Here is a 25669-nt window from a genome sequence, read left to right on the forward strand (position 1 = left end):
TCCTAAAGCAGAGGTCAGGCGGGTCAGTTCTGGCTCCTTTGCTCTGGCTCCTTTGCTCTGTGCTGTTGGCCTATCTGTGGCAGGAACCTCGTCATTCCTCTCAAATACTCGAATGAAGTTGTCATTCGTTACCGTGAGTTGGCCCTCATCTAGTTCAGTTGCTGCCTGCTGGATTTGAGGTTTGCAGCTTTCACCGCTGACTTCAGAACGTTATCGCTCTGAACAGAAGCAGTGGCCACTACCTGCAGATCTCTCATCTAAACTTAGCTTGTTCCTCTATGGAGTTGCCTGTTCCGGACGTTCATATACATGGAGTCACTGTGGCCTCTGGGTGTGGTTCCTTTCACTGAGCGTTATCTTTTCAAGGTAGCAAGTGTTCTACTGCACTCTCTTAAACTATATTTTAATTTCAAGAATATTTTAGCTTTATTCAAGAAAGATCCCTTATCCTCTTTTTTTTTTTTTTTGGTTTTTCGAGACAGGGTTTCTCTGTGTAGCTTTGCGCCTTTCCTGGAGCTCACTTGGTAGCCCAGGCTGGCCTCGAACTCACAGAGATCCACCTGGCTCTGCCTCCCGAGTGCTGGGATTAAAGGCGTGCACCACCACTGCCCGGCGCCTTATCCTCTTTTATGAAAGGCTTTGACTTTACTTACCAGACATATTATTCCTAGATATTCTGAAGTCCTCTATGGTTTTTAGATTAGTAACTCATTGTAAGGTTATTAATAATGATTATTATATATGTTTGTTATTCTGATTTATCACAGGAAAATTTTGCCTATTCAATTTTTGTCAGTATTGATGTTTTATTGAAAATATACATAACAAAGATTTTAAGGCATTTTTCATGTTATTTATTTATTTATTTATTTATTTATTTATTTATTTATTTATTTATTTATTTTTTGAAAAGACAGGGCTTCTCTGTGTAGCTTTGGAGCCTGTCCTGGAACTCCCTCTATAGATCAGGCTGGCCTCGAACTCACAGAGATCCGCCTACCTCTGCCTGTGTACTGGAATTAAAAGCTTTTGCCACCCCCACCAGCTTAAAATTTTTTTAAGCATTTGTTTTATGAGGGGGTAGGGGAGGGTGAGTGCCACAGCATGTGTATAGAGATCGTAATACAACTTTTAGAAATTGGTTCTTTCCTTCCATCCTGTTAGGTTCTAGGGATAAACTCAGGTCAGCAATATTGGTGGCAAGTGCCTTTACTTTTTTTTTGGGGGGGGAGGGTTTCTGAGACAGGGTTTCTCTGTGTAGCTTTGGTGCCTGTCCTGGAACTCACTCTGTAAACCAGGCTGGCCTCGAACTCACAGAGATCCGCCTGGCTCTGCCTCCCGAGTGCTGGGATTAAAGGCATGTGCTACCAGCGCCCGGCAAGGGCCTTTACTTAATGAATTGTCTTGTCAACCCTAATTTGTCATTGTAACCATACAGCCTAATGGCATTACTTGTGTTTTTAATTTAATCACACTGGGTTTTCAAAGTTTTGATGTGACCCAAACAGAAACATTCTATCCTATTAGTCCCCGCTCTTCCCTGGTGCCCTCTAACCTGCTTCCTGACGCTGTGTGCTGTGGCTATTTTGTGTAAGTGGTTGCATGATATTTGTCCTTTAGTGACTGCACTGTTGAGCATGTTTTCAAGACCCCTGTGTAATAGCATGTGTTAGAAATCCATTTTATTCTGAATCCTAGTCCTGCTCTATCGTATCCATGTGGTGAAGGATATGCCAGGTTGGGTGTGGTAGCTCACACCTGTAATGCCAGCACTGGAAAGGTTGAGGCAGGATAATGGCTGCTGCAAGTTGAAGACTAGCCTGAGTGTCTCGTAGTATAAGTACACTCTAACAGTGAGTTAGAGGGAGGCCCTGTTTGACCCTCTCCTCGGAAGAAAAGATGTTTCCTGTCTCACTGTCGGGTTCCGTTTGTAGCGGTGTTCTTAGGAGCAGAGTTGCTGCTGTGTGCCAGCTCTGCTCCCCTGGACGAGCTGCCAGCATTGTGGGGCAGCTGCATCGCTCTTTTCCCCAGCACTGAGGGAGGGAGGGAGGACTCTAATTTTTCTTGATTCTTGACGACACTTGCATTTCTTTCTTTTCTTTTTTTCTTTCTTTCTTTTTCTTTTTTTTTTTTTTTTACTTTTTTTTTTTTTGGTTTTTCGAGACAGGGTTTCTCTGTGTAGCTTTGCGCCTTTTCCTGGAACTCACTTGGTAGCCCAGGCTGGCCTCGAACTCACAGAGATCCGCCTGCCTCTGCCTCCCGAGTGCTGGGATTAAAGGCGTGCGCCACCACCGCCCGGCTTTTTTTTTTTACTTTTGAGATAGTCTTTTGTAGCCCAGGCTGGCCTCTGCTTCCACCTTCCAAGTGCTGGGATGATAGGTGTGTGTCGCCCCAGGCAGATTGTGGATAGTTTTTCTGATTGTGTCTGTCTGAGTGTGAGGTGTTAGCTCATGGTTTTGATTTCTTTTCCGAAACAGGGTCTCATGCAGCCAAGGCTGACCTTGAACTGCTGGTCTTTTTGGCTCCTCTCCTAAGCACTGTTTGTAGGTGTGCACCATCGTGCCTGGTGGCTTCCCAGTTCCTTTGTTTGTTTTTCAAGACAGGGTTTCTCTGTATAACGGTCCTGGCACTCACTGAGATCCACCTGCCTCTGTCTCCCAAATGCTGGGATTGAAAGCGTGCACCAATACCACTTAGTTCTTGATGGTGTCTCTGCAACACAAAAATTTAAAATTTTGATGGAGTGCAGTTTATCTATTTTTTTTATAGATTTATTTATTTATTTAGTATACAGAAGAGGGCGCCAGATCTCATTACAGATGGCTGTGAGTCACCATGTGGTTGCTGGGAATTGAACTCAGGACTTCTGGAAGAGCAGTCGGTGCTGCAGTCGGTGCTCTTAACCTCTGAGCCATCTCGCCAGCCCCAGTTTATCTATTTTTTAAATTTTATTTTATTACTTGTGCTTTTAAGAAACCACAGCCTAACCAGGCGGTGGTGGCACATGCCTTTAATCCCAGCACTCGGGAGGCAGAGCCAGGCGGATCTCTGTGAGTTCAAGGCCAGCCTGGGCTACAGAGTGAGTTCCAGGACAGGCGCAAAGCTACAGAGAGAAACCCTGTCTCAAAAAACAAAAACAAAAAAGGAAAGGAGGGAGGGAGTGAGGAAGGAAGGAAGAAAAATAAAACACAGCCCAAGTGAAGGTCCTGAAGCTGTGTTTGTGTCTTCTACTAAGAATTTGGTGGTGTACAGGTCTTTATCTGTTTGGTGTGAGGCAGTCTTTCAGTGCTGGTCTTTTGAGTGTTGACGCCCATTTGCCCCAGCACCACTTACTGAAAAGAGAATCGCTTTTGTTGCGTTGTCTTGACGCTCTTGTACAAATACCTTTGCAAATGAAAACAATTTTTGTTTGTCTCCAGCTTCAATTTCTTCTCTGTTCTGTTCTGTACCTTGTACTATAAATTTATAAAGAAGGGCAGAAAGTAAAAACTCACTTTGAACTAGGAGGCTCATTCTCCTTTATTTTTGAAGTTTTCAGATAGCGGCCTTAAAAGGGCATTGTTTTTATGTGGAAAAACTATTACTATTATTATTATTATTATTAATTTTCAACAGGCCCTGCCTGCCCTAGAACTTGCTATGTAGACCAGGTTGGTCTTGAACTCAGAGATCCGCTTACCTTTGCTTTACAAATGTTGGTATTAAGGGTGTGCACTACTATACCCTGCTTAAAAACAATTCCTGTCAAAACAATTAGGTGCTGCTGTCAAAACTGTTGGGTCTGTAAATAGGAGTTCTGCCATAGAAGGAAAAAATTGAGACCCTGTTAGAGTTCATTAAGATAAAGCATTGTAATTCATATCATTGGCAATTATTTCAAAGTGACATTATTATAAAAGTCAATTTTTTCTTGTTTCTAGCTTGTTTTTATTGGACATTTTTACTGTTTTGTCTGTGGACAGGGACTTGATGCTTGATGACCTGGGGGCTGCCCACACTGAAAGGTGCTTTTTTCCTTTTGCAGCAGAAAATGCAGCAGTGCATAAAGGTGTATGTTTAGTCTGAGCTTATGGTTTACAGCTGAACAACTTAGGTGAGGGATGTTTGTGTAGTATCTTTCATTAGCGTGGACATGGACTGTGTTCTTCTGGCAGAACTTAGAAACGTGATCTTAGATCATCACAGTATTGAGGAATAATAATATACAAATGTTTTGCCGTTTTCCTGTGACAATGTAAATGGTAGAAGGTACATTGACATGTTTGTCCTAAAGAGTATACACTCTCAGTCCCTCAATAAATCATGAAGATAGCATTATTTGAGACATGTACAGAATATCATATGCTGGCATGTGAGCTTTGAGACTGCTTTATTAGTTTGAGCCAATATTGTGTAAATAGACCTGTCTTCCCTAAATTCAGTTTTCATCACCTTTTAAACAAATAGCCTCACCCATTTTTATACAAAATCCTTATTAGTAATAAAGGGGAAATATCAACTTTAAATTGGAGAAACTGGACAAATGGCATTAACTGAGGGATTGGAATTAGCAGCACCTGTGTTGAAACAAAGTGACATAATGTAGCTAGGGAGGGCAGCCCTGTTTTGTGATGCCAACATCTGAGAGTCGGAGGAGAAGTTGTCCTTGGATATATAGGATGTTCAAGACCAGTCTGGGCTTCATGAAACTTTTCTCAAACAAACAAAAGCAGACATTATATGCTTCCTAATATGGATACACTGAGAAAAACACAACTTCATTTTTGTAGTGTTCTTGCTAAAAATGTATAATCCTAGTAAAGTATCAGACAAAACAAAATTAAGGGACATTATTGACCTGTGTTCTTGAAAACTTTAGTTGTAAGTTAGTTTAAATCCACCCCAGACTCTCAAACGTACTTTTTTTTTTTTTTTTTTTTTTTCTGATTTTTGTTTGTTTGTTTGTTTTTTGGTTTTTCAAGACAGGGTTTCTCTGTGTAGCTTTGCGCTTTTCCCGGAACTTACTCTGTAGCCCAGGCTGGCCTCAAACTCATAGACATCCACCTGCCTCTGCATCCCGAGTGCTGGGATTAAAGGCGTGCGCCACCACTGCCCGGCGTACTTTTAAAAAAAAAAAAAACGAATTTACTTATTTTTGGGACAGAGTCTGTATTTGTAGCCTAGGATGACCTAGAACTTGTTATGTAATCCAGGATGAGCTTGAATTCTTGATCCTTTTATCTCAGCTTCTCGAGTTCTGGGGTTGAAGACAGGTGTTGCTACCATCATGCCATGACCTAACATTCTTGGTACATGTGAAGCTCATTTAAGTGCTTGTCTGTCTTAAACGTTTTCCTGACTTGTTTCCCCCAGAGTGAATGTAAGTTATTAAGGAAAAGTGAGAAATTAAGTTTTCTGACTTTTGACAGGATTCATGGCCTATTATAAAAACCAAAGCAGAGCTTGAGAACTACAAAGGAGTCTGGTCTTGGTTTATACTTGTAAGTCAGAGGGCGGAGGCAGGAGGATTTAGAGTTTGAGTTGGTGTGGGTTTGTTGGAGCATCTAATCTCCACACACTCCAGTGAGGTAAATGCCTGAACAGAGCAGATGTGGGCTGTGGTGGTGGCCAGCTAGGCTACCGCCGCCATACTTCTCTCAGATTTATTGAAGCCACAGGCGCTTGTACCACTGTAAGTGACTCTTCCCAGAATTCCCTGCTGCTGCCCCAAATCCAACTAGTGCTACCATTGTGGTAGTGACAAAGTCCTGCAGTCAGCAGCTAGTCTCCTCCTCTCTTCTGCGTCTCTCTCCTGTTAGACTTATGTCAAGAATCCAGTTCAGATGACTTCCAGAAGTTCAGTGTAGGGAGGAAGAAACAATTTTGCATCTAATCTATTAATCCCATGTTTTTTTTTTTGTTTTTTGTTTTTTTTTTCTCCTTTTCGAGACAAGGTTTCTCTGTGGAGCCATGGCTGTCCTAGAACTTGCTCTGTAGCCCAGGCTGGCCTCTAACTCACAGTGATCTACCGACCTCTGCCTCCCTAGTGCTGGGATCAAAGGCCTGGGCCACCACTGCCTGACTGGCATGTTTTCTTGACACAGAAAAGGTTGAAAGCTCTCCAGTTGATAGGTTGCAAACCCACTTTTGTTCAGATGAGATTTCTAAGTCTGAGGGGTGGAGGACGTGTGTAGCTCAGTTGGCAGAGTGCTCACATGCACGAAACCTTGGGAGCGTCAGTCCAGAGCCCCATATAATGGGGACATGACAGCACATGCCTGGAATCCCAATACTGGGCAGGTAGAGGCAGGAGAGTCATAAGTTCACAGTCACCCTCAGCTGTATAGAAAGTTGGAGGCCAGTCTGAGTTAGATACCCTGTCTGAAAAATAAACAAAAATGTGTAAGTTTAGTATTTCCACTTGGCAGATACATCAATCTAAGGATTTTGAGATAATGCAATTCAAAAGTAAGACAGGGCTGGAGAGTGAGCTCAGTGGAAGAACACTTGGTTAGCGTGAACAAGGCCCTGGGTTCAATTCTTAGCACTGAAATATGAATAAATGGGTTCATGCAAGATAAACCATACCTAAAATTAATTTCTATCTTAAGACAGTCTACATTTTAGCATGAGTTATAGAGTTAGGGTAAAAAGTGTTCTTTTAACTTTTTTTTTTTTTTTTTTTTTTTTTTAGGCTGGGTCTTAAACTGGTCTCAAACTCAGTATGTAGACCTGGCTGGCTTTGAACTCATGATCATCCTATCTCAGCCTTCCATGATTACAGATATGAGCCACTGTGTCTGGTTTAGTGAGCATTGTTTTTAAGGCTAGAAGTCATAGCAAGTATATTGCTCGTGGTTATAAAAAACAGAAAGTTTTTAGGTTAATTCTTGGAATTAGTGATTATTTCACATTAAAATTATTTTAGTTCTAGAATTGTTTTATTATCTGACCAGACATATGGGTAGGTGGAGATTTCCTTTATCTTTGAGTCTTTTTATATTTCTATACTATGAGGGACTCCTTAATAAAGTAGATGGTTTATTTGTGCAAGTAATGGGTTCCTCAGGGACTACCTATGAGTTGCTCTCCCTGGTGCTGTGGGGGTCACTGCCTTTCACCCCTCTTGAATGAATGCCTCAATTACTTCCAGATTATAGTCATCTAAAAGGAATCTTTTAGGCTCACTCAAAGGACTGTTAACATCTCTGACAATTTCATGTTTTGGCAGGTAAACCTAGCCTTTAAGCAGCCTGGAAAGAGGCTAGAACATCAAGGAATTAGAATTGAATTTGTAGGTCAAATTGGTGAGTTTTAAAATAGTATTCTTTTTTCCTTTGATGACTGAAAAGGGTTGGATTTAGTAGTTAAATAATTGAATTAGAGCTTAGCTTTATGAAAAGAAGAAACTGATTATATGTAATAAAAGAGGACCTAGTATTGTAATCATGCGTCTCAGTTGTATTTAATGATATGTGACTCATTCTGCCTTCGTTCTTAGACTCTGCTATTAAAAATTGAAGGGGTTATGTAAAGTACCAGCCTTGAAACATAATCCCATTGTCTCCCATCTGCCTTCCGTTTTCATCAGCCTTACTCACAGCCACCACCTTCACCTCGGTCTTTCCTTTTAACTGCCATGTCCTTGGTCTCCTGAGCTCGTGTCTACCTGGAGCCAGATTCCTCTGAACAGAAAATCCCACATAAAAAGGAAAGGAGTAATTTCCTCTTCACTTAGATCAGAGTGTGTACATTTCCATGTGGGTGCTTTGGAGACACTCGAGTTCGCAGAAAGCAAAACTACACATCCCTCTTTTGGAGTTGGAGAGTCAGGAAAGGAAGCATGGCTTACTAAGACTCTCCATAGCTAGGTTTAAAATCTAGCTCATTGTTATTGTACTTTTTTAAAGTACCAAAGCTGGGATGGTGGATATTTATATATCTATTATGGATAATGCTGTACTCAGGAGCAAGTTATAGAAATTAACTGGGAGTTGGTGTTATTCTTTTGTGCATGGCAGTTTTATCAAAGTAATATATTTGTCTAATAAAACAGAATTGTTCTTAAAGGGAGGATTGCTCAGATGACTACTGGGGAGTGTCAGCTTCGTATTAGGAAGTACAACTATGTGAAAGGAATGAGACTTTTCTATCAGAAGTTGTCTTTGTGCCAGACTGGAGTTTATTTATGCCCAAGTGGATGAAATGAGGGAATAAAATCCAGATTATAGCTCTAGATATTAAAATAGAAGCATAGTTAGCTAATTTCTCTTGGTTAAAAATTTTTTTTATTTGTTTAAGCGATAGAAGCTTGGGTTTTATTGACTTGGATAATAAATATAATTGGTCTTTTTGCTGTTTTAAATTTCTTAGAACTTTTCAATGACAAGAGTAATACTCATGAATTTGTAAACCTAGTGAAAGAACTAGCCTTACCCGGAGAACTGACTCAGAGCAGAAGTTATGATTTTGAATTTATGCAAGTTGAAAAGCCATATGAGTCATACATCGGTGCCAATGTCCGCCTGAGGTATGGATGTGTATTAGAAATTATAACAGAATCAAAACTGGAAAACCATGCTGCTACTGCCGATGTCTTTATATAAACTTGTAATTACTGTTCTGGAGTGGAAGACTTAAGATTTAAAATATTCTGTTACATACTTTGGTTCACCTGACTGACTGATAATGATTTAAAGTAATCATGGCTATTACCATAATGGATTCAGAGATGTTTCAGTTTTACTTTGTATTAATTATCAGTATTAGTTCAGATCTTTAGTTTCCTGATGAACCTCATTCAGCATATGAATAGTTAAGAAGAGATAACCCGGCTGGGTGGCGCACACCTTTAATCCCAGCAGAAGCAGGTGGATCTCTGTGAGTTTGAGGCCAGCCTGGTCTACAGGTGGAATTCCAGGATAGCCAAGGCAGTTACACAGAGAAACTCTGTCTCCAAACACACACACACACACCAAAAAAAAAAAAAAGAAGAAGAGGAAGAGCTAATCCAGGGGCTGAGTGCACAGGGCAGAACTGAAGTAGGGTCCAGTTTTCTTTACCCTTTGTCTTTTTATTCTGTGGGTGGGCACCTGCATGCCACTGTGCGCATACAGAGGTCAGAGGCCAATGTCCAGTTGGTTCTCTTTCCACCACATGGGCCCCAGGAGTTGAGCTAAGGTTTCAGGCTTGGCAGCAAATTCTTGTACCTGCTGAGCCACCTCACTGACCCCCAAATCCCATTTTCTGAATTCTCAATCTGGTGTTCTTTCCTGTAAGTCTCCATTCGGGAGGCCCAGGCGGCCTCCAAGAGGATTGAAATATTTGAGTGGTAATGAAGCAGGTCAAGAGCCCTCTGTTGCTGTTCACTTGGGGTTGGGTTTGACCGCACAGAAGACAGAAGCTGACACGGGTGCCTTGACTAGAGTTGAAGAAACAGCAGAACCCAAACAGTGATAGGAGGGGCTTTTTAAACCGGCTGAGGATGCTCCTCTGCGGCCATTTCAGAAGAAGTTATTTGTAAAGTGGAATTTTGTATTTTCTCATGTTGGCAAAGCCAAAAGTGTAGCATAGGTAGAGTACATGCTTAGCCTGCAGGGCCTTGAATCTACTCCCTCGTACCAAACAAAGCACCCCCAAATTAGAGTCCTTTCTGAGTAAACAAATGGAGAAGTTGACACTTAGTCCCATCAAGAAGAAAGCTGGATTGGTTGACATTTGCTTACTGAAGCACCGGAATTGGACATAGGTGGTTGACTTCATCTTTCATTAACTTTGTAGGTATTTTCTTAAGGTGACGATTGTGAGAAGGCTGACGGACTTAGTGAAAGAGTACGATCTTATTGTTCACCAGCTTGCTACCTATCCTGATGTCAACAACTCCATTAAAATGGAAGTGGGCATTGAAGATTGTCTGCACATAGAGTTCGAGTATAATAAGTCCAAGTAAGTACCCGAGTGGTCCCTGCTGCGTCCCTGTGGTGAGACTCTGTGACAGAGACAGTGTTGAGCAGTGGAGACCGCGGACTTGTTCTCTGACTGCTTAAACAGTGCATGTGCATCGTTGGAAACTTATGTACACGTGAAAGGGGGGATCCCATGATTTCATCTTCACCACTAACCCACTGTTCATGTCTTCTTGTATGTCTTCCTAGAGGTAAAAAGGGGTGGCATACATGCCCTTTATGTTGTACTTTCAGACAGAGGTCTCATTTTGTTTATTGTATAATGCCTTTTCTTGTTGCGGTTGTTGTTGTTGTTGTTGTTGGTGGTGGTGGTGGTTTGAGAAAGGGTCCGAACTATGTAATCCTGGCTGGCCTGGAACTCACTATGTAGACTAGGCTGACTTTGAACTCATAGAGATCCAGCAGCTGTCTTTTTTTTTTTTTTTTTTTGGAGTGCTGGGAAAAGTACTCCTTTTTGGAGTACTTCTGGTATTGTATAATGCCTTTGAAAATTGTATTATGGAAGATGTGAAGATACCAAGGCACATGAATAATATAGTGATCAATAGAAGAAATCTTCACATAGGTATTGTCCCCTCCAATAGTTTGTTTTTAATTTGTATTTTTGAGATAAAAGTTTGCTATATAGTCCAGGCTGACCTCAAACTCATGGTGCTACTGTCTCAGCTGGGGTTTTAGGCATGTACCCACCGTACTCAGTGTCACAATAGTTACTAATACATGGTCTGATAGGTTTTATCCATACAAAGTTCTGCACTTCCCATTATATTGAATCAAATTGCAGACATTCGTAAAATTATATGATGTAAAAAAATCTCTATGCCATTATATCTAAAAGATTAATAACTCCTTAATATCATGTATCTGTTAGCATTCATATATTGCTATTTATCTTTTTTCTCTTTGTCCCTCCCTCCCTCCCTCCCTCCCTCCCTCCTCCTCCTTCTTCTCCCCCCCCCCCAACTCATTCTGTAGACCAGACTGGCCTCGAACTCATAGAGATCCTCCTGCCTCTGCTTCCCAAGTGGTGGGATCAAAGGCGTGTGCCACCATGACCAGCTTCCTGCTGTGTTCTAAACATATTTTTCACATGGTTTGTTCAAATCAGTATCCAAACAAAGATATTCTTCAGTATATTGTATGAGGGTTTTTTGTTTGTTTTGCTTTTCAAGAAAGGGTTTTTCTGTGTAGCTCTGGATGTCCTGGAACTCACTCTGTAGACCAAGCTGGCCTCAAACTCAGAGATCTGCCTGTCACTCCCAAGTTTACATCACTGACACTGTCATACATGCCTTTGGAACTGTCCATAAAATTATCAGGCAGTTTGGAACCTAAAAAGCCGTCACTGAAGGGTTCCTTCAGATTTCTGTGTTAATCATGCATGCGTTACGTTGATACCTAGTTCTGGGAGGAAGCAGAAACTCCTCGAGTATTGTAGGGATTCTCAAGTTTATTACTTCATGATTTCATGGCCTATTTATTAATACAGTGCAGCAAACTTAACCCCTGAGGGTAGCCCCTGGGTCTCTTTGGCCAGATGGTGGGGTAGCTGTTCTGTTCCACCCTTTTCACGCTAATACTACTAAGTTCTGATAAGGACTTTAGTGTTGAAAACATACTAATATATTGTTAAGTAAACATCAAGCATATAAGATTCTAACTTTCTATTTAGTTACGCGCTTGAGTGCCCTGAAAACTAACTTTTTGGGGCCAGGCTTTTTGAGATAGGGTTTCTATGTATAGTCCTGGCTGTCCTGGAACTCACTTTGTAGACCAGGCTGGCCTCAAACTCACAAAGGTCCACTTGCCTCTGCCTCCTGAATGCTGAGATTAAAAGGATATGCCACCATGCCCAGCTATGAAAACTAACTTTTAAAGAGAGGCAATTAATTGTGCTAATTAGTCCCTCAGGTATATTTGACCACCAAGTAAAAGTTTAATTTCATATTTGCATAATGAACTGATTAATACATTAGGACATTAAAGAATATGAATAGTTGCAATGGTATTTTGAGATAGTTATTTTCCTTGAGGTAATCTATTACCTTTTTTGACTTGTCTCACTTTTTTTTTAAAACTGATAGTATGTTATACATATTCTTTCCAAATAGGTATCATTTAAAGGATGTGATTGTTGGAAAAATTTACTTCTTACTAGTAAGAATAAAAATACAACACATGGAGTTACAACTGATCAAGAAGGAGATCACAGGAATTGGTAAGTTGAAGAAAATATTTTAATTGAAATTAAAATTCCTTGTTAGTTGAAAATTTAGAAGCTTTGGATATTAACACAATTTGAAATCCACATTGGATATTGACTTTGCATTTTGGTATTTTGCTGTAATTCATGCTTTTAAAAAACAGTTCTTGAGCCGAATATAGTGCAAGGCCCTGTAGACTAAGGCCAGAGCATCACTTGAACCCAGGTGTTGAGACCAGCTTAGTTAGGAAAATAATTTTGTAATGGTACTTATAAATATCTGATTCTTTTTTCTTTTAAAGACAGGGTGTTGCTGGCCTCTAGCTTTTCTTGCCTCAGTTTCCAAGTGCTGAGACTACAGAGGTTGAAAAGGAAGCCAGGCTGGGCTATATAGCCAGACTCTGGTTCCAAACAAACAAACAGCAACTCACCTGGAAAACCTGTACTGCTAAACCACACCCTTAGCTCTTTAATAGTTTCATTTGTGTTTTTTTAAACTTACAATTGACCTCATTTTTTAGATATCTGAGTTAAAATGTCCTCGAGTTAATCCCGAAGTTTTGTATGCATGTCACTTAAGTATTCGGCTTGATGTTTTTCTCTATGTTAAAATGAACTCTATGGGCAGGTAGTTGGAGATTTGAGAGAAAACCTTGCTGCAATGTAAGCTGTGAGGTGTGTCACTGCCTTCTCTTTGAGCATAGAGCAGAAAGGATTGCAGGAGCTCTCTCTGTGAGGCTGACTCTGAACTGCATGTACCTGTGGGGAGACTGAAGCGTGCCATTGATAAGTTTAAGAACAGAATAGAACTTGGAAAAGAATGGCAGTAATTAGCTGAAACAGGACGGAGAATATTCAAATCAGTGTCGTTTCCACTGTTCTACTAGGACCCAGCACCACAACAGAAACAGAAACAATCGCTAAATATGAAATCATGGATGGTGCGCCAGTAAAAGGTAAATCAGTTTCGCTCCTCTGTTATTTTCTATTTGATGTAAGTCCTACTGCACATCTCTGCTGGTCCTATAACTTTCTCTGTAGACCAGGCTGGCCTTAACTAACTGGTGGTGATCCTCTTGCTTCTGCCTCCCAAGTGCCAGGGTTATAGGTGTGCACCACTGCACGTGGATTCATTTACTTCAAAACATTTTTTTTGTTTTGTTTTGTTTTTTGAGACAGGGTTTCTCTGTGTAGCTTTGCGCCTTTCCTGGAACTCGTTTTTGAGACCAGGCTGGCCTCGAACTCACAGAGATCCGCCTGCCTCTACCTCCCAAGTGCTGGGATTAAAGGCGTGCGCCACCACCGCCTGGCTCAAAACATTTTTTAAAGTTTATTTTTTTATGTATATATTGATGTTTTGTCTGCATGTATGTGGGCACCGTGTGCATGCCTTGTACCTGTGGAGGCCAGAATAGGGCATTGGATCCCCTGGAGCTGTAATTACAGACTGTTGGGAGCTGCTGAGTGGGTGCTGGGAAACAAACCTGGTCCTCTCGAAGAGCAGCCAGTGCTCTTAAACTGCTGAGCTCTCTCTCCAGCCCCTGAAAATCTTTTTGTACATTATTTGTGTGTGGGGAGGGTTGTGTGTTTGCAGTGGCATGCATGTGGATGTCATAGGACAACTTGTAGGAGATGGTTCTCTGCTTCTACTATGTCCTCAGGCTTGGTGGCAAGTGCCTTGATTTACTCAGCCTTCTTGAAGCCTTTAGTACTTCTTTTATGTGTGTGGATGGCAGTGTTCATAGCAGTTGAACTTTACTCTTCATTCATTGTGAAAGTATGAATTCTTAAAATGCATAATGGCTGGACATAGTAGCACACACCTTTAATCCCAGAGACAGCAGCTGATGGATCTTGGTGTGTAGTGGTATTTGTTCCACCCATGACCTTGGGCTATAGGGCTTGAAGGTGGTGCTTCCTGCTGTTGTATGTGACCTCTTAAAGGAGGAGAGAGGGGTCATGTGGTCCCTTCTCCCTGCTGCCTTCTCCCTTTTGTTTGTTTGTTTGTTTATTTTTTATCCTGGTATGATCACACTCTGGATGACCTGGGAATTAAACCTGGTTCCTCTGGAACATCAGTCAGTGTTCTCAACCACCAAGTCATCTATCATATATATATGTGTGTGTGTGTGTGTGTGTGTGTGTGTGTGTGTGTGTGTGTGTGTGTGTGTGTATGCACATATATATATATATATATATGAGGTCACGTACAACCAACCTCCTACGGGCCCTATAGCCCAAGGTTTTAGGCGGAGCAAATACCACTGCATTTCCCCTTTCTGTCTAAATAAGAAGGCTCTAAACTTAATGCAAACTATATATGATAAGAATGATTATCAAGTATTGTCCAGGAAAAACAAAGGGTAATAACATAAACAAAAATGGAACTACAACCAACAAGAATAACATCAAACAAGAAAGACATGCTAAATGTCCAGAACATAGGTAAATGGCAAATTACCAAGATTACTCCAATAGCTGTTCTATCTTGAAGACCCTAACTCTAGTACTAATATGTTCTAGCTAAGATGCAGGGAGATTGTAACTGTAACTATCTAGTCTTCAACTCCATCAAAGACCTGAGAAGGAACATAATAATACCTGAGAAAACAGAAAATGCAAGCAGACAATTTCCGAAATTCTTACGAGAATAGACGGAGACAGCTGGCAGCCTGGATAGTCACCTAGAGTTTCTCAGCATTGTCGGAGCATCCAATTTACTACAGGCCTAGAATATCTGACAGACCATTTTCAGAAGCAGGACTTTTGAAAGACCATCTTACCCTGTCTTGGCAGAGTTCAGTAGTCGCTTTTCCTTGTGTCCTGATTATCCAGAAAGGACAGCATTCATACTGTCAACAGTTGAAGCAAGGGCAGTTCTTTGCCCAGCAGGCCATTTTGTGCCAAGAAGAAGACAAACTTCCATGTGGAAATGTCTCAGAAGCCCAACGTTCTCTTGGGATCAGATCGGTGCTGTCAATAGCAATCATGTCTCACATCAACGGAATTCTTAGCTATCAAAACATGTAAATGCATATTCTCTAGGTCTGTGAAGTGTTTGAAGATTACCTATCCATCTGACGTATGTTTCTGTAAACCTGGAGAACGTAACTGACATAACTGTTGAAATGACAATCATGGGTGACTAGCTCTGTAAGTCTTTTCTACCTAAATAACCTAAGGACTAAGGCTTTATGCAAACAAGGCAAACAGTCTGTCAACAGATGTACTGTATAAGGACAATGACCTCAAAATTGTGACAATTACACAAAATATCTTAAACAGAGGTAGAAATGTATAGTGCAGTATGACAACAATACCCTTAATATGTATCAATATACAAAGTATCCTAAACAGAGGTAGAACATACATACAGTATGATAAATATAATATTACATTTGTATCAATATACAAAATATTTCAAACAGGAGTAAGAATATATATATATATAATACAACAAATATAGTTTTGTATTTGTATCAATATATGAATTATCTTAATATAATATAAGAGTAGTTTACATTTGTATCAAATATACAAGAATCCATATCAGTGCAAATTATCCAAGACTGATCATTTTCTAAATCAGTTTACTAGTAAATACAGCAATCTACCTTAATGTACTATACCTATCCATTCCCCCTTTTCTTTTCTAAAGGAGAATATTGAGTCTAAATTTTATTGTTCCACCCCCAACCCTATAACTATACATCCATAACCCTGAGAAAAATGAAACCTTTGGGAGAGGGATGTTGTTTTCTGTTGGGGACTATTGGGGTCCAGCCCCTAATAGTCTCCTTTCCAGGGTCCGCGGAAGGATCTATCAACCAGCTGATAATTAATCTTTGATGAAATGAAGTGAATCTATGTACACGAAACTCCTTAGTCCATATACTTTATTATTCTGTGACAGTTATAAGCTTATATTCTGCTCTCATATTTAGGTCATCTTTAGCCTGATTTCTCTCTACACTTGTCTTCGATCCCCTCTATGTTCTATCTTAATTCCTTCATCTAGTTCTGTCCCTTCTAGGTTCTCATCTATCTAGTTCTTTCCCCTATCAGCTCCTCTCCCGTCTCCTTCTCTCTCATCTGGCTCTTCCTCATCTTGTTCTTCCCCATCTGGCTCTTCCTCATCTTCCATCTCGTTCCTCTAGTCCTCTCTTTTAGCCCTTCAATCTAGTTCTTCCCCATCTCAGTTCGTTCCTCTCAAGTTCTTACCCATCTAGTACTTCCATTCTCTTCTCTCTTCTCTGTCCTCTCGTGCCCTGGGAGTCCTGGTATATATACACTTACAAGCAGTATTCCCTTAGCAGTGCAAAACCAGGCTTCCAGGGTCAAATGGAGGGGTGATAAGAATCACATAGAGAAGCAATAACTGTTAATTATCACTTGCAACCCCAAAGGGAAGTGACCAATGGGGAAATGAATTAACTAAAGGCTAAATTCAGGTAATATCTAAGAAGAGGGTTCTTATGTGCTCAACTATAATCTTAAACGTGGTTGGTAGAAAGTGTTAAGAATCTATAAGTTGCTAGGTCATTGGGAGAAATAAAACTGTCTTCTTTTTTCCTGTAGCTCCTGTCTGTCCAAGCTATCTGCCATTTTTCTGCAGGGTGCTCAGTCGCTAGGCAACCTGTGTACAGCTAGATGCCTCTGGTGATAGTTAAAGGGAGGTCTGGATCTGGAACTGGTGGTAAGGTTTGGGAAAAGAGGAAGTAAGGCTTAATTGGCACATCCGCCAGGCCTTCTCAAACAGGTAGCCTGGATGCTTAAGTCTGTTCTTAGAGAGTACAGAGGTATCTCTGATAAGGTACTTTCCTCCATCCGGTGATGGACCTGGCCGGATGCTACCAATAATGATAATTACAGGGGGGCTTGAACTGGGAGTTCTGGCTGAGCATAGCTGTTAGCACAGAAGTTTATCTAAATATTCCTAGAAGTGGTTAGGTAAGTAGTTAGAGGTCTATAAAGTTAGTAAGGCTGTAAGAAAGGAGGGGTCTGAGCTAAATTGTGTAAAGCTATTACTTAATGTCTACCTGACCTAGGCGGTGTCCCCTTGTGGAATTTACCTTAAGTCAGGAGACTCACCTGTGGGTTGTTATCACTGTTAATCCTCAGAAATTGGGTGACCACCTGGGTGATGTCTCCTTTAGTCCTTGAAAGTGGCTAGGGGAGATATCTGATTCCAGAGAAAGCCTTTCCTGAGGCTGTTCTCCAAATGCCTGGAATGTGTATGTCCAGAGAATGATCAGTCCACATTGTTAGCCCTTCTTAGGGAAAAATCAATTGGGAAAACTATGAAGGAACACATGATTTTCATAACAGAATACAGCTGATATATAACAAGCCAAGTAACACCAAAAACTCCTTGGGATTTGGCTTCCTCTGGAGGAATTCCCTGATTCCTCCGGGTAGTGACTTTGCCATAACCAGCTGAGTTCTTATGATATTCCTGCGGCCCGCAGCAGTTTTCTTAGAATTTCTTCCTGCTATTTAGGGGGCAATGGTATCTCCTACGTTGGGTACCACTTGTTAAGATCAGTCCACATGAGTCTATTTAATGGGTAATAGGGATTTATTAAGATATAAATTGAAGAAATGCACTCATGAATACAGAACAGAGTAGACAGCTGAAGTCGTCCTCTGATCTGACCAGGAGTGAATCTACCTCGCAGGCAGCAGGGAGAAGGGACCAGGTGACCCCTCTCTCCTCCCTGTGAGAGGTCCTGGACAACAGCAGGAAGCACCACCTCCCTAGGGCCCTGTAGCCCAAGCAACAAATACCACTGCATTTGTGAGTGTGAGGCCAGCCTGGTTTACATAGAGTTCCAAGATAGTCAGGGCTAAAAAGAAAGATCCTATCTCAAACAAACAAAAAACAAAACACAAAAAAATTTAAAACAACAAAAACATTAAATGATTTTTTTTTCCAGTGCTAGAGGTTAAACCCAAGACCCTCATGCAGACTAGGCAAGCACTGTACTATTGGGGGAGATGAGTGTGTGTGTGTGTGTGTGTGTGTGTTTCAGTGCAGACACTTGTGCCATGGCTACATGTGGAGGTCAGAGGACAACTTTGAGGATTTGGTTGATTTTTCTTCTTTCCCCCATGGGTTCCAGGAAGGAATTCAGGCTGTTGGGCTATACAGCAAGTGCCTTTCCCTGCTCAGCCATCTAGCTGACTGGTCCTTTTGGTTTTGAGACAGTCTTATTACTAAGTTGTCCAGGGAGTCTTGAATTTTATGGTCTTTTGTTGTTGTTTTAGACAAGGTCAAGCTGGTCAAATTACTCTATAGCCAAGGATGACTTTGGATTACTGCTCACCTGCTTCTGGAGTGCTAGGGTTACAGGCATGCACCACCATAGCCTGTTTACATTACTTGATAATCTTTAGTATGTAGGCCAGGGGAACCAGTATTCTGGTTAGTTTTTGTCAACTTGATACAAACCTACATTTATTTGAGAAGAAAGAACCTTAATTGCAAAAATGCCTTGGTAAGATTGGCCTGTTAGAAAGTCTTTTCTTGATTAGTAATCGATGTGGGAAGGCCTAGCACACTGGTGGCGCCACCCCTTGGCAGGTGGTCCTGGGTTCTATAAGATAGCAAAGTGGAGCAAGCCATGGAGAGCAAGCTAGTAAGCAGCACTCCTCCATGGCTTCTGCTTCAGTCCCGCCTCCAGGTTCCTGCCTTGGCTTCCTCTGTAGACTGTGACTTGGGATAGGTAAGCCAAACAAACCCTTTTCCTCCGAACTTGCTTCTGCCCATGGTCTCTATACTAACAGTAGTAACCTGAGACATCATGTTCTTAGGTTTTCTTACTCTGGGAGGAATTACTTCAGAAAGGAGATAATGTTTGTTGAGTGCCAATTGTAAATAAGACATTGTAGTTTTTAGGTGTCATGAAATTCCTACTATTCTTTGAACTATTTATATCTTATATTTTCAGACGAAACTAAAGTGCAAAGAACTTAAAACATTAGCTGCAGCTTATAGAGTGAGTCACTGTATAGTTGGCATTTGACCCAGGCCTTTCAGACTCCAAGGTCCACACACATGCACTTTTGTTAGATGCAATATTAGTTTGTAAAATCCCAGAACCTCAAATTTGTATGTAAAGTATAGATTTTGTGTAAATGAAATCCTAGCCCTTAGGTTGCTGAAGCAGGATGATCACTGTGAATTCAAAGCCAGCTTGGGCTACTATGAGACTGCCTCAGGAAACCTACAAACAAAAGTGAAATAATGGGGGCCTGACAAGATGGCTCGTTGGGCAAAGGTACCTTTGGGGAGGGGCTCATGGGGCCTGCTCTTTCATCAGGACCTACAGGCAGGTGATGGCTGCTGGGTGGTGTAGTCACCGGAAAGATGTCCGCACTCTAAGGAATGCTTGCCTGTGCTCCTGGGAAGCCTGATGGAACTCACTGGTGTGTGTTCTCTCCCTCCCCCACACAATGACTAACTGGGAGGAGGAAGTAGATCAGCCCCAGGGCTTCACCCCTGGGAGGGCTGCAAGAGAGTTACTGAAGAGTAACATGATAATGATCAACACATCATATATGGGAAAGTGCCAACATGAACCCGTTGTTCATAATTGATGCATGCTAACTAAACTATTTACATCATACTAAATATGTGTGGCTGGGCATGGTGTTTCCATGAATGTTAACCCCCACACTTGGAAGGGCAGAGGCTGGAAGACTGAGAATTCAAGGCTGGTCTTTGCTTTTCTCAAAAAGGAGCCAGGAGAGAGAAAAGAGGGACAAAGAGGGGGTGGGGAAAATAGAAAATACGGGAATCTCAATAACAATCTTCCCGGTGTTGAGGATTGAACCTAGGGTTATGAACATGCTAGTCAAGTGTTCTGCCACTGAGCGCTCTCTTCTCTCTCTCCCTCTCTCTCTCTCTCTCTCTCTCTCTCTCTCTCTCTCTCTCTCTCTCTCTCTCTCTCTCCTCTCTCTCTCTCTCTCCCTCTCTTTTGTTGTTTGTTTGTTTTTGGTTTTTCAAGACAGGGTTTCTCTGTGTAGCTTTGGAGCCTGTCCTGGAACTTACTCTGCAGACCAGGCTGGCCTCGAACTCACAGAGATCCGCCTGGCTCTGCCTCCCGAGTGCTGGGATTAAAGGCGTGCGCCACCACCGCCTGGCTCCAGTCTATAATATTTTTAAATGAAGGCTGTCATCCTTTTTTGTGTATGTTCATATGTGTGCATGCATGAGTATGTGGAAGCCAGAATCAACCATGGATGTCATCCCTAAGGAGTACTGTCCACCTTGGTTTTTGAGACCAGTTTCTGATTGGGATCTGGGGCTTGCTGCAAGTTAAGAGGCCCTGGGATCCACTTGCCTCTGGTGTCCTGGTGCTGGGATTACAAGTGCACACCAGGAGGCCTGGCGTGTGACATGGGTGCTAGGAACTGAGCTCCAGTCTTCCTGCTTGTGCAATAAGCACCTTACCAGTTGAGCTATTTCCTAGCCCCTGGGTCGTCGGCATTCTGTACACTTTTCCCTTTAGATGAACTAGTGTGTATTTATAGACATTATATGCATTAATGAAATTATGGTAAAATTCAAAGCAGAAATGCAACTACTTCTATACAACCACACTTACTGGCTGGCACTGTTCTAATCTCTCTATGTATTTTAACCTCCCAACATAGTCCTTACAGTTTCCCTACAAAATGGGTGTCATTGTTACTGCCCATTTCACAGATGAGAAGCTTGAAACAGTGGATAAGTCCCACAATCCAAGGATTCTTGGCCTGACCCAGGTTGCTCTAGAGCAGTGGTTCTGAGCTCAAGTCAACTCCCTGAGAAACACTTGACATTACCCAGAGGAATTTTGTGCTGTCTGTTGTTGGCATCTGGCGGTGTTACTAAGCATGTAGGACCGCCCCCCAAGGAGTCATCTGTCCCCCAGTGTCAGCTGCGACAGACTAGACAGTGCTTATCTCAGGTCTGCGTCTCTCTCAGGGAGGCCAAAGCACTGGTGTGCAGTGGCTCTCTGTCCTGAGTCTTGGGTGATTATATTTGATTACCTGAGAAGTAAATGGAAATTGCTTTTCTTTCAGGAGAATCTATTCCGATAAGACTGTTCTTAGCAGGGTATGACCCAACTCCCACAATGAGAGACGTGAACAAGAAGTTTTCCGTGAGGTACTTTTTGAACCTCGTACTGGTTGATGAGGAAGACAGACGGTACTTCAAGCAGCAGGTAGGGCTCCGTTCTGGGCAGATCTGACACCACCTGGAGAGCACCTCCTTCTCAGAAGCTTACTTACTATGCTAAGGGGGTGGGGCACTGAGTGTGAGGGACACTGAGTATTCAGTACAGAAGTAGGGGTTGTAAGAGATCTTTCCAGCCATTCCACAGGACTGGAGATGAGCCACATTGTCAGTCCTTTCATTGTTCTCCTAAAGAACTTTTTTACTCCTGAATAAAACCACCTACTGTTTATGGTATCAGGCAAATAAAGAACAGAGATGGCTAAAAGCCAACAGAAATTCTATCATTGCTGTGATTAGTTTTTCAGATACATTTAGGCATGTTTTAGGTCATACTTTTTCTTTTGGTTTGGTGGTTCTGGGGTGGAACCTTGGGCATGCTGGGTAAGCCCTCCTCCCCACTCCTGCACCTTTCCTTTCCTTCTGGTTTTGACAGAGGTCTTACTGAGTTGCCCAGGCTAGTCTTATATTTACCCTGTCCCAGGCACGCCTTCTACCTTAGCATGCACCGCACGCCCAGCATTTAAGAGTGTCTTGATTGTGTTTCTACTATTAAATCTAGAAACCTTCCTAAGCCTGTCTCCATCATTGTGTGCCATCCCACCCGTCCACTGAACCCAGGCTCATACATGCTAGGCTGGCACTCCATGGCTTAACTACATCCTCAGCTCTCCAGTGTTTTTTAGTTTTCTAGTTTTTTGAGACAAAAGTTTTACAATGTAGTCTAGGCTTACCTCAAATTTCCAATCCTCCTGCCTTACCTCTTACTGAGATTATAGATAGGTATGAGATGTCTCCATGCCCAACTACCAATTATTCTTTCTAATGTCTGTAATTGATAGATTGAGGTTGTCATTTTTTTTTAGTAAGTAGTTGTTATGTCTTTTAGAATACCCAGTTCTGATACTTTTTGTTAAGTGTATCATAAAACTTATCATTGGAGAATTAAGTAGCCTTTGGGGCATCTTGAATAAGGTTGTAGTTAGAATGGTCTATAATGTGAAGTGGAGTAATAAGTGGGTCAGTCAAGTGTTCCATAGCCATATTAGGAATTGTTCTGTGTAGCTGGGCATGGTGGTTCATTCCTGTAATCCTAGCACATGGTGGCTGAGGCAGGAGGATCAGAGTTTGAGACTAGCTTGGGCTCCATAGCAAGAACTTGCCTCGTAAGAACTAAAGAAGGGGCTGAGGAAATGGCTCATCAGTCAAGAGCACTTGGTGGTCTTGCAGAGAACCCAGATTTGGTTCCTAGCACCCAGATTGTGGCTCATAGGGCCTTCCTAGGTACCAGGTCTGCACACGGTGCACATACATACATGCAGGCTATATACAAACAATAAATCTAAACAAACAAAAAGCCCAGCCAGGTATGATTTGAAACAGGAATTTAGAAGAGGAGAGATTTTGGGATTGACTGGTTAGGATACCATTTATGTAGACAGCACCATAGGGAGTGGAAGGCGGTGCTGGGAAGAGGTAGGGCAGCTTACTTGGCCTGCATCAGAGCAGAGACTAACTCAGCTTGGGACAGGCGTTTAGGGAAGGAAGGAGGTAGTAAATTAACATGAGGTATGTGAGGTGGGCCTCGCATGTTGGGCCAGGTACTATCAACGAGCAATACAAGCAATGTTTATAAAACAGATAATGTGGGGGCTGGAGAGATGGTTCAGAGGTTAAGAGTACTGATGACTCTTCCAGAGGACCCGGGTTCAATTCCCAGCACTCACATGGCAGCTCACAACTGTCTGTAACTCCAGTTCAGAGGATCTGACACCCTCACACAGGCATACTTTCAGGCAAAACACCAGTGCACACAAAATTAAACAAAACAAAACAGATAATATGGGATCCAGTGAATGGCTCTCTGGGTAAAGATGCTTGCAGCCAGAAGACCTGAGTTCATCCCTCAGAACTCACAAGTGAAAGAAGAAAATGACTCCAGAAGTCCTTCAGCCTTTACATGTATGCTGTGGCATACACGTGCATGCACACAGCGTGAAATGTGCACATAAAAATATCATGGCAGTGATACGCAGGATGAGTTAGAACAGCCAAAGCTACTCCCCAGAAAGTAGGTTTGGTGTTCTAAGGCCATGACGAGGGCTTGACCTTGGAGGAAAGCAATGGAACAGCAGCAGATTTGGGGATTCTCTAAAGCAGTAACAACTAGGACTATGTGCTAGGGTAGATTTTTGGTGGTGCTGAACGTGAGCGCAGGTGGGAGGAACAGGAGGGGAGAGGGAGAGGGGTCAGGACGGCTGAGGCTTTGGTCGGGAGGAACTGAGATTGTTTTACAGCTTGTTAGCCAGTCTTTTCATGGTGAAATCTAAGACCTAACAGAGAACACCACTGCTGCTGTCTTGTATTCCCCTAGGAGATCATCCTGTGGAGAAAAGCACCCGAAAAACTGAGAAAACCAAGGACGAACTTTCACCAGCGATTTGAATCTCCGGAATCACAGGCATCTGTGGAACAGCCCGAGATGTAAGCAGAATGGGAAAAAGCAGCAGGAACAAGAACTGGAGCCGAGAGGTGACGCTCAGTGGGCTAGAGCCGGTCACAGCCGGGAAAGTCCAACTCTGTCTGCTAGTCTTCCTCATCCTCAAGTGCTGCATTATTTTCCAGTATGATTAGAGATTCTGTGTGTGTACCAACTTTAAAAAGTGCTTTCTTGGAAACACTGGAGGATTCCTAAGCTGCCTTTCTTGTTTTCTTTTTACTGCACACTGATCAGTACTCAGATGCATCAGCATAAGCATTAAGGATTTTCATGTGAGTAGGCTGGTATTTGTCATTTTGTTTTCTTTATGCATAATGTTGAAAATCCTTTTCTCTTTTTTCACGCTAATGATTACCTCTTATTCGCTATGTGCAAAAAATTAAATATTTTTTTGTTCAAGTAAAATGAGAAAACCTGAGCAGCCCTTATGTCCTGCAAAGTTTTAAGACACGGCTCCTCAGTATTTTTGAGAATTGTTTTTACATGTGTATCAGAAACCAACCTGGTGTTGCATGGTAGATGCTTCTGGATCTACCATTTCACGGCCTCCTGGTTTTAATGGGGTCTTCGGAGATATATTAAAATTTTCCAACCAAGGGATTACATGGCGTGTCGTTGTGCCCTCTCCCCCCATTAACCTTTTTTGCTATTACTTTCTGTATCACCATGTAGGGTCTGCAGTGTGGAGTTGACATGATGGCATTTTAGAACACCTTAAACCTGTATCATTTTTCCATAAATACTTTGAAACGTGTATATATATTTTAATTTAAGGACTCTTTGCCATGTGTGTGCAAATATCCATTTGGGGATGAGAGGGCTCCAGAGGACCTGTGAAGCATATGTAAGTGTCCAGATCTGGACAGTTTCTTGTTAACTGGAACATTGGCGAGTTCAAACTCACTTAAATGTCACCTAGTCTATTTAAAAACAAACAAACAAACAGACAAACAGGAAATTCATTTGTTCAGTGGCTCTGAAGAAGTCGCTGCAGTCATCTGAGCACAGACCACTGATGGTGGACTATGGGGCAAGACAAAGGCTGCTGTGTGGGAGCTACGGTCACTCGTGGTTCATTGTTCTTTTGTTTGTTTTTATACCAGTATTCCTTGACACCTCAGAGCAAGTTCTGTCAGTTAACCTTACTTTCCGAGGAAACTGAACAGCCCAAGTTACCTTTCTTTAAACCTATTTTACTATGATGGCACTTTGATAAAATGGCCAGCAACCAACCCTGGCCAAAGGTTCCACGTACGTCCTGGAGCAGCTACTGTACATGTGGAGTTCTAAGAATGGCCATGTTTCCCTTCATGTAAGTGCCTGTTCAGAGTTTCAAATTTTCAAAATGCCAAATATTTTCATGGTCACTTGCATGTAGTAATCTAGGAAATATTCAGAGATTTTGAAAACCAATTGCATTTAACCGGCCTCAAGTTGTGCAACTATGATATATAATAAATAATTTGAAACAGAAACTTGTAGTCTGAGTAAAATGACTTTATTCTCAAACCTTCTCATTGTTAGTAGATTGAACACAGGCTTGTCCAATGGTTCAGGAAGACACAGTCACAACAGTGAGTTTTTATAAATAGCACGTAGCTTAAGGTTTGTGAAGGTTTATTCTGTTTTTTATGTGTATTGCTGTTTCGCCTGCATGTCTGTCTGTCCAGATGTGGGCAGTGTCCAGGCAGGGCAGAGGAGGGCATTAGACCCCCTGGAGCTGAAGTTACAGGTGGTTACGAGCCCCCATGTGGGTGCTGGGAGCAGACCCACGTGCTTGCTATTAACCACTGAGCCAT

At 42.0% G+C, this 25669-nt stretch overlaps 1 protein-coding gene across 7 annotated transcripts in view; it reads left to right on the forward strand.

The window, feature by feature from the left end:
* Vps26a (VPS26 retromer complex component A) overlaps positions 1–25345 on the forward strand; it is a 37021-nt gene extending 11676 nt beyond the window's left edge. For all 7 annotated transcript variants that reach the window (XM_076557167.1, XM_006972725.4, XM_015990465.2 and 4 more), the window contains 7 exons: positions 7211–7286; positions 8353–8509; positions 9760–9924; positions 12056–12162; positions 13035–13103; positions 21217–21359; positions 23745–25345. In XM_076557167.1, coding sequence (XP_076413282.1) covers positions 7211–7286; positions 8353–8509; positions 9760–9924; positions 12056–12162; positions 13035–13103; positions 21217–21359; positions 23745–23858 — 831 coding nt within the window. In that variant the 3' untranslated portion in view covers positions 23859–25345. The remainder of the gene's footprint in view (positions 1–7210; positions 7287–8352; positions 8510–9759; positions 9925–12055; positions 12163–13034; positions 13104–21216; positions 21360–23744) is intronic.
* The last annotated feature ends 324 nt before the right edge of the window (positions 25346–25669 follow it).

Source organism: Peromyscus maniculatus, chromosome 21 (assembly GCF_049852395.1).
Source record: "Peromyscus maniculatus bairdii isolate BWxNUB_F1_BW_parent chromosome 21, HU_Pman_BW_mat_3.1, whole genome shotgun sequence".
Taxonomy (NCBI): domain Eukaryota; kingdom Metazoa; phylum Chordata; class Mammalia; order Rodentia; family Cricetidae; genus Peromyscus; species Peromyscus maniculatus.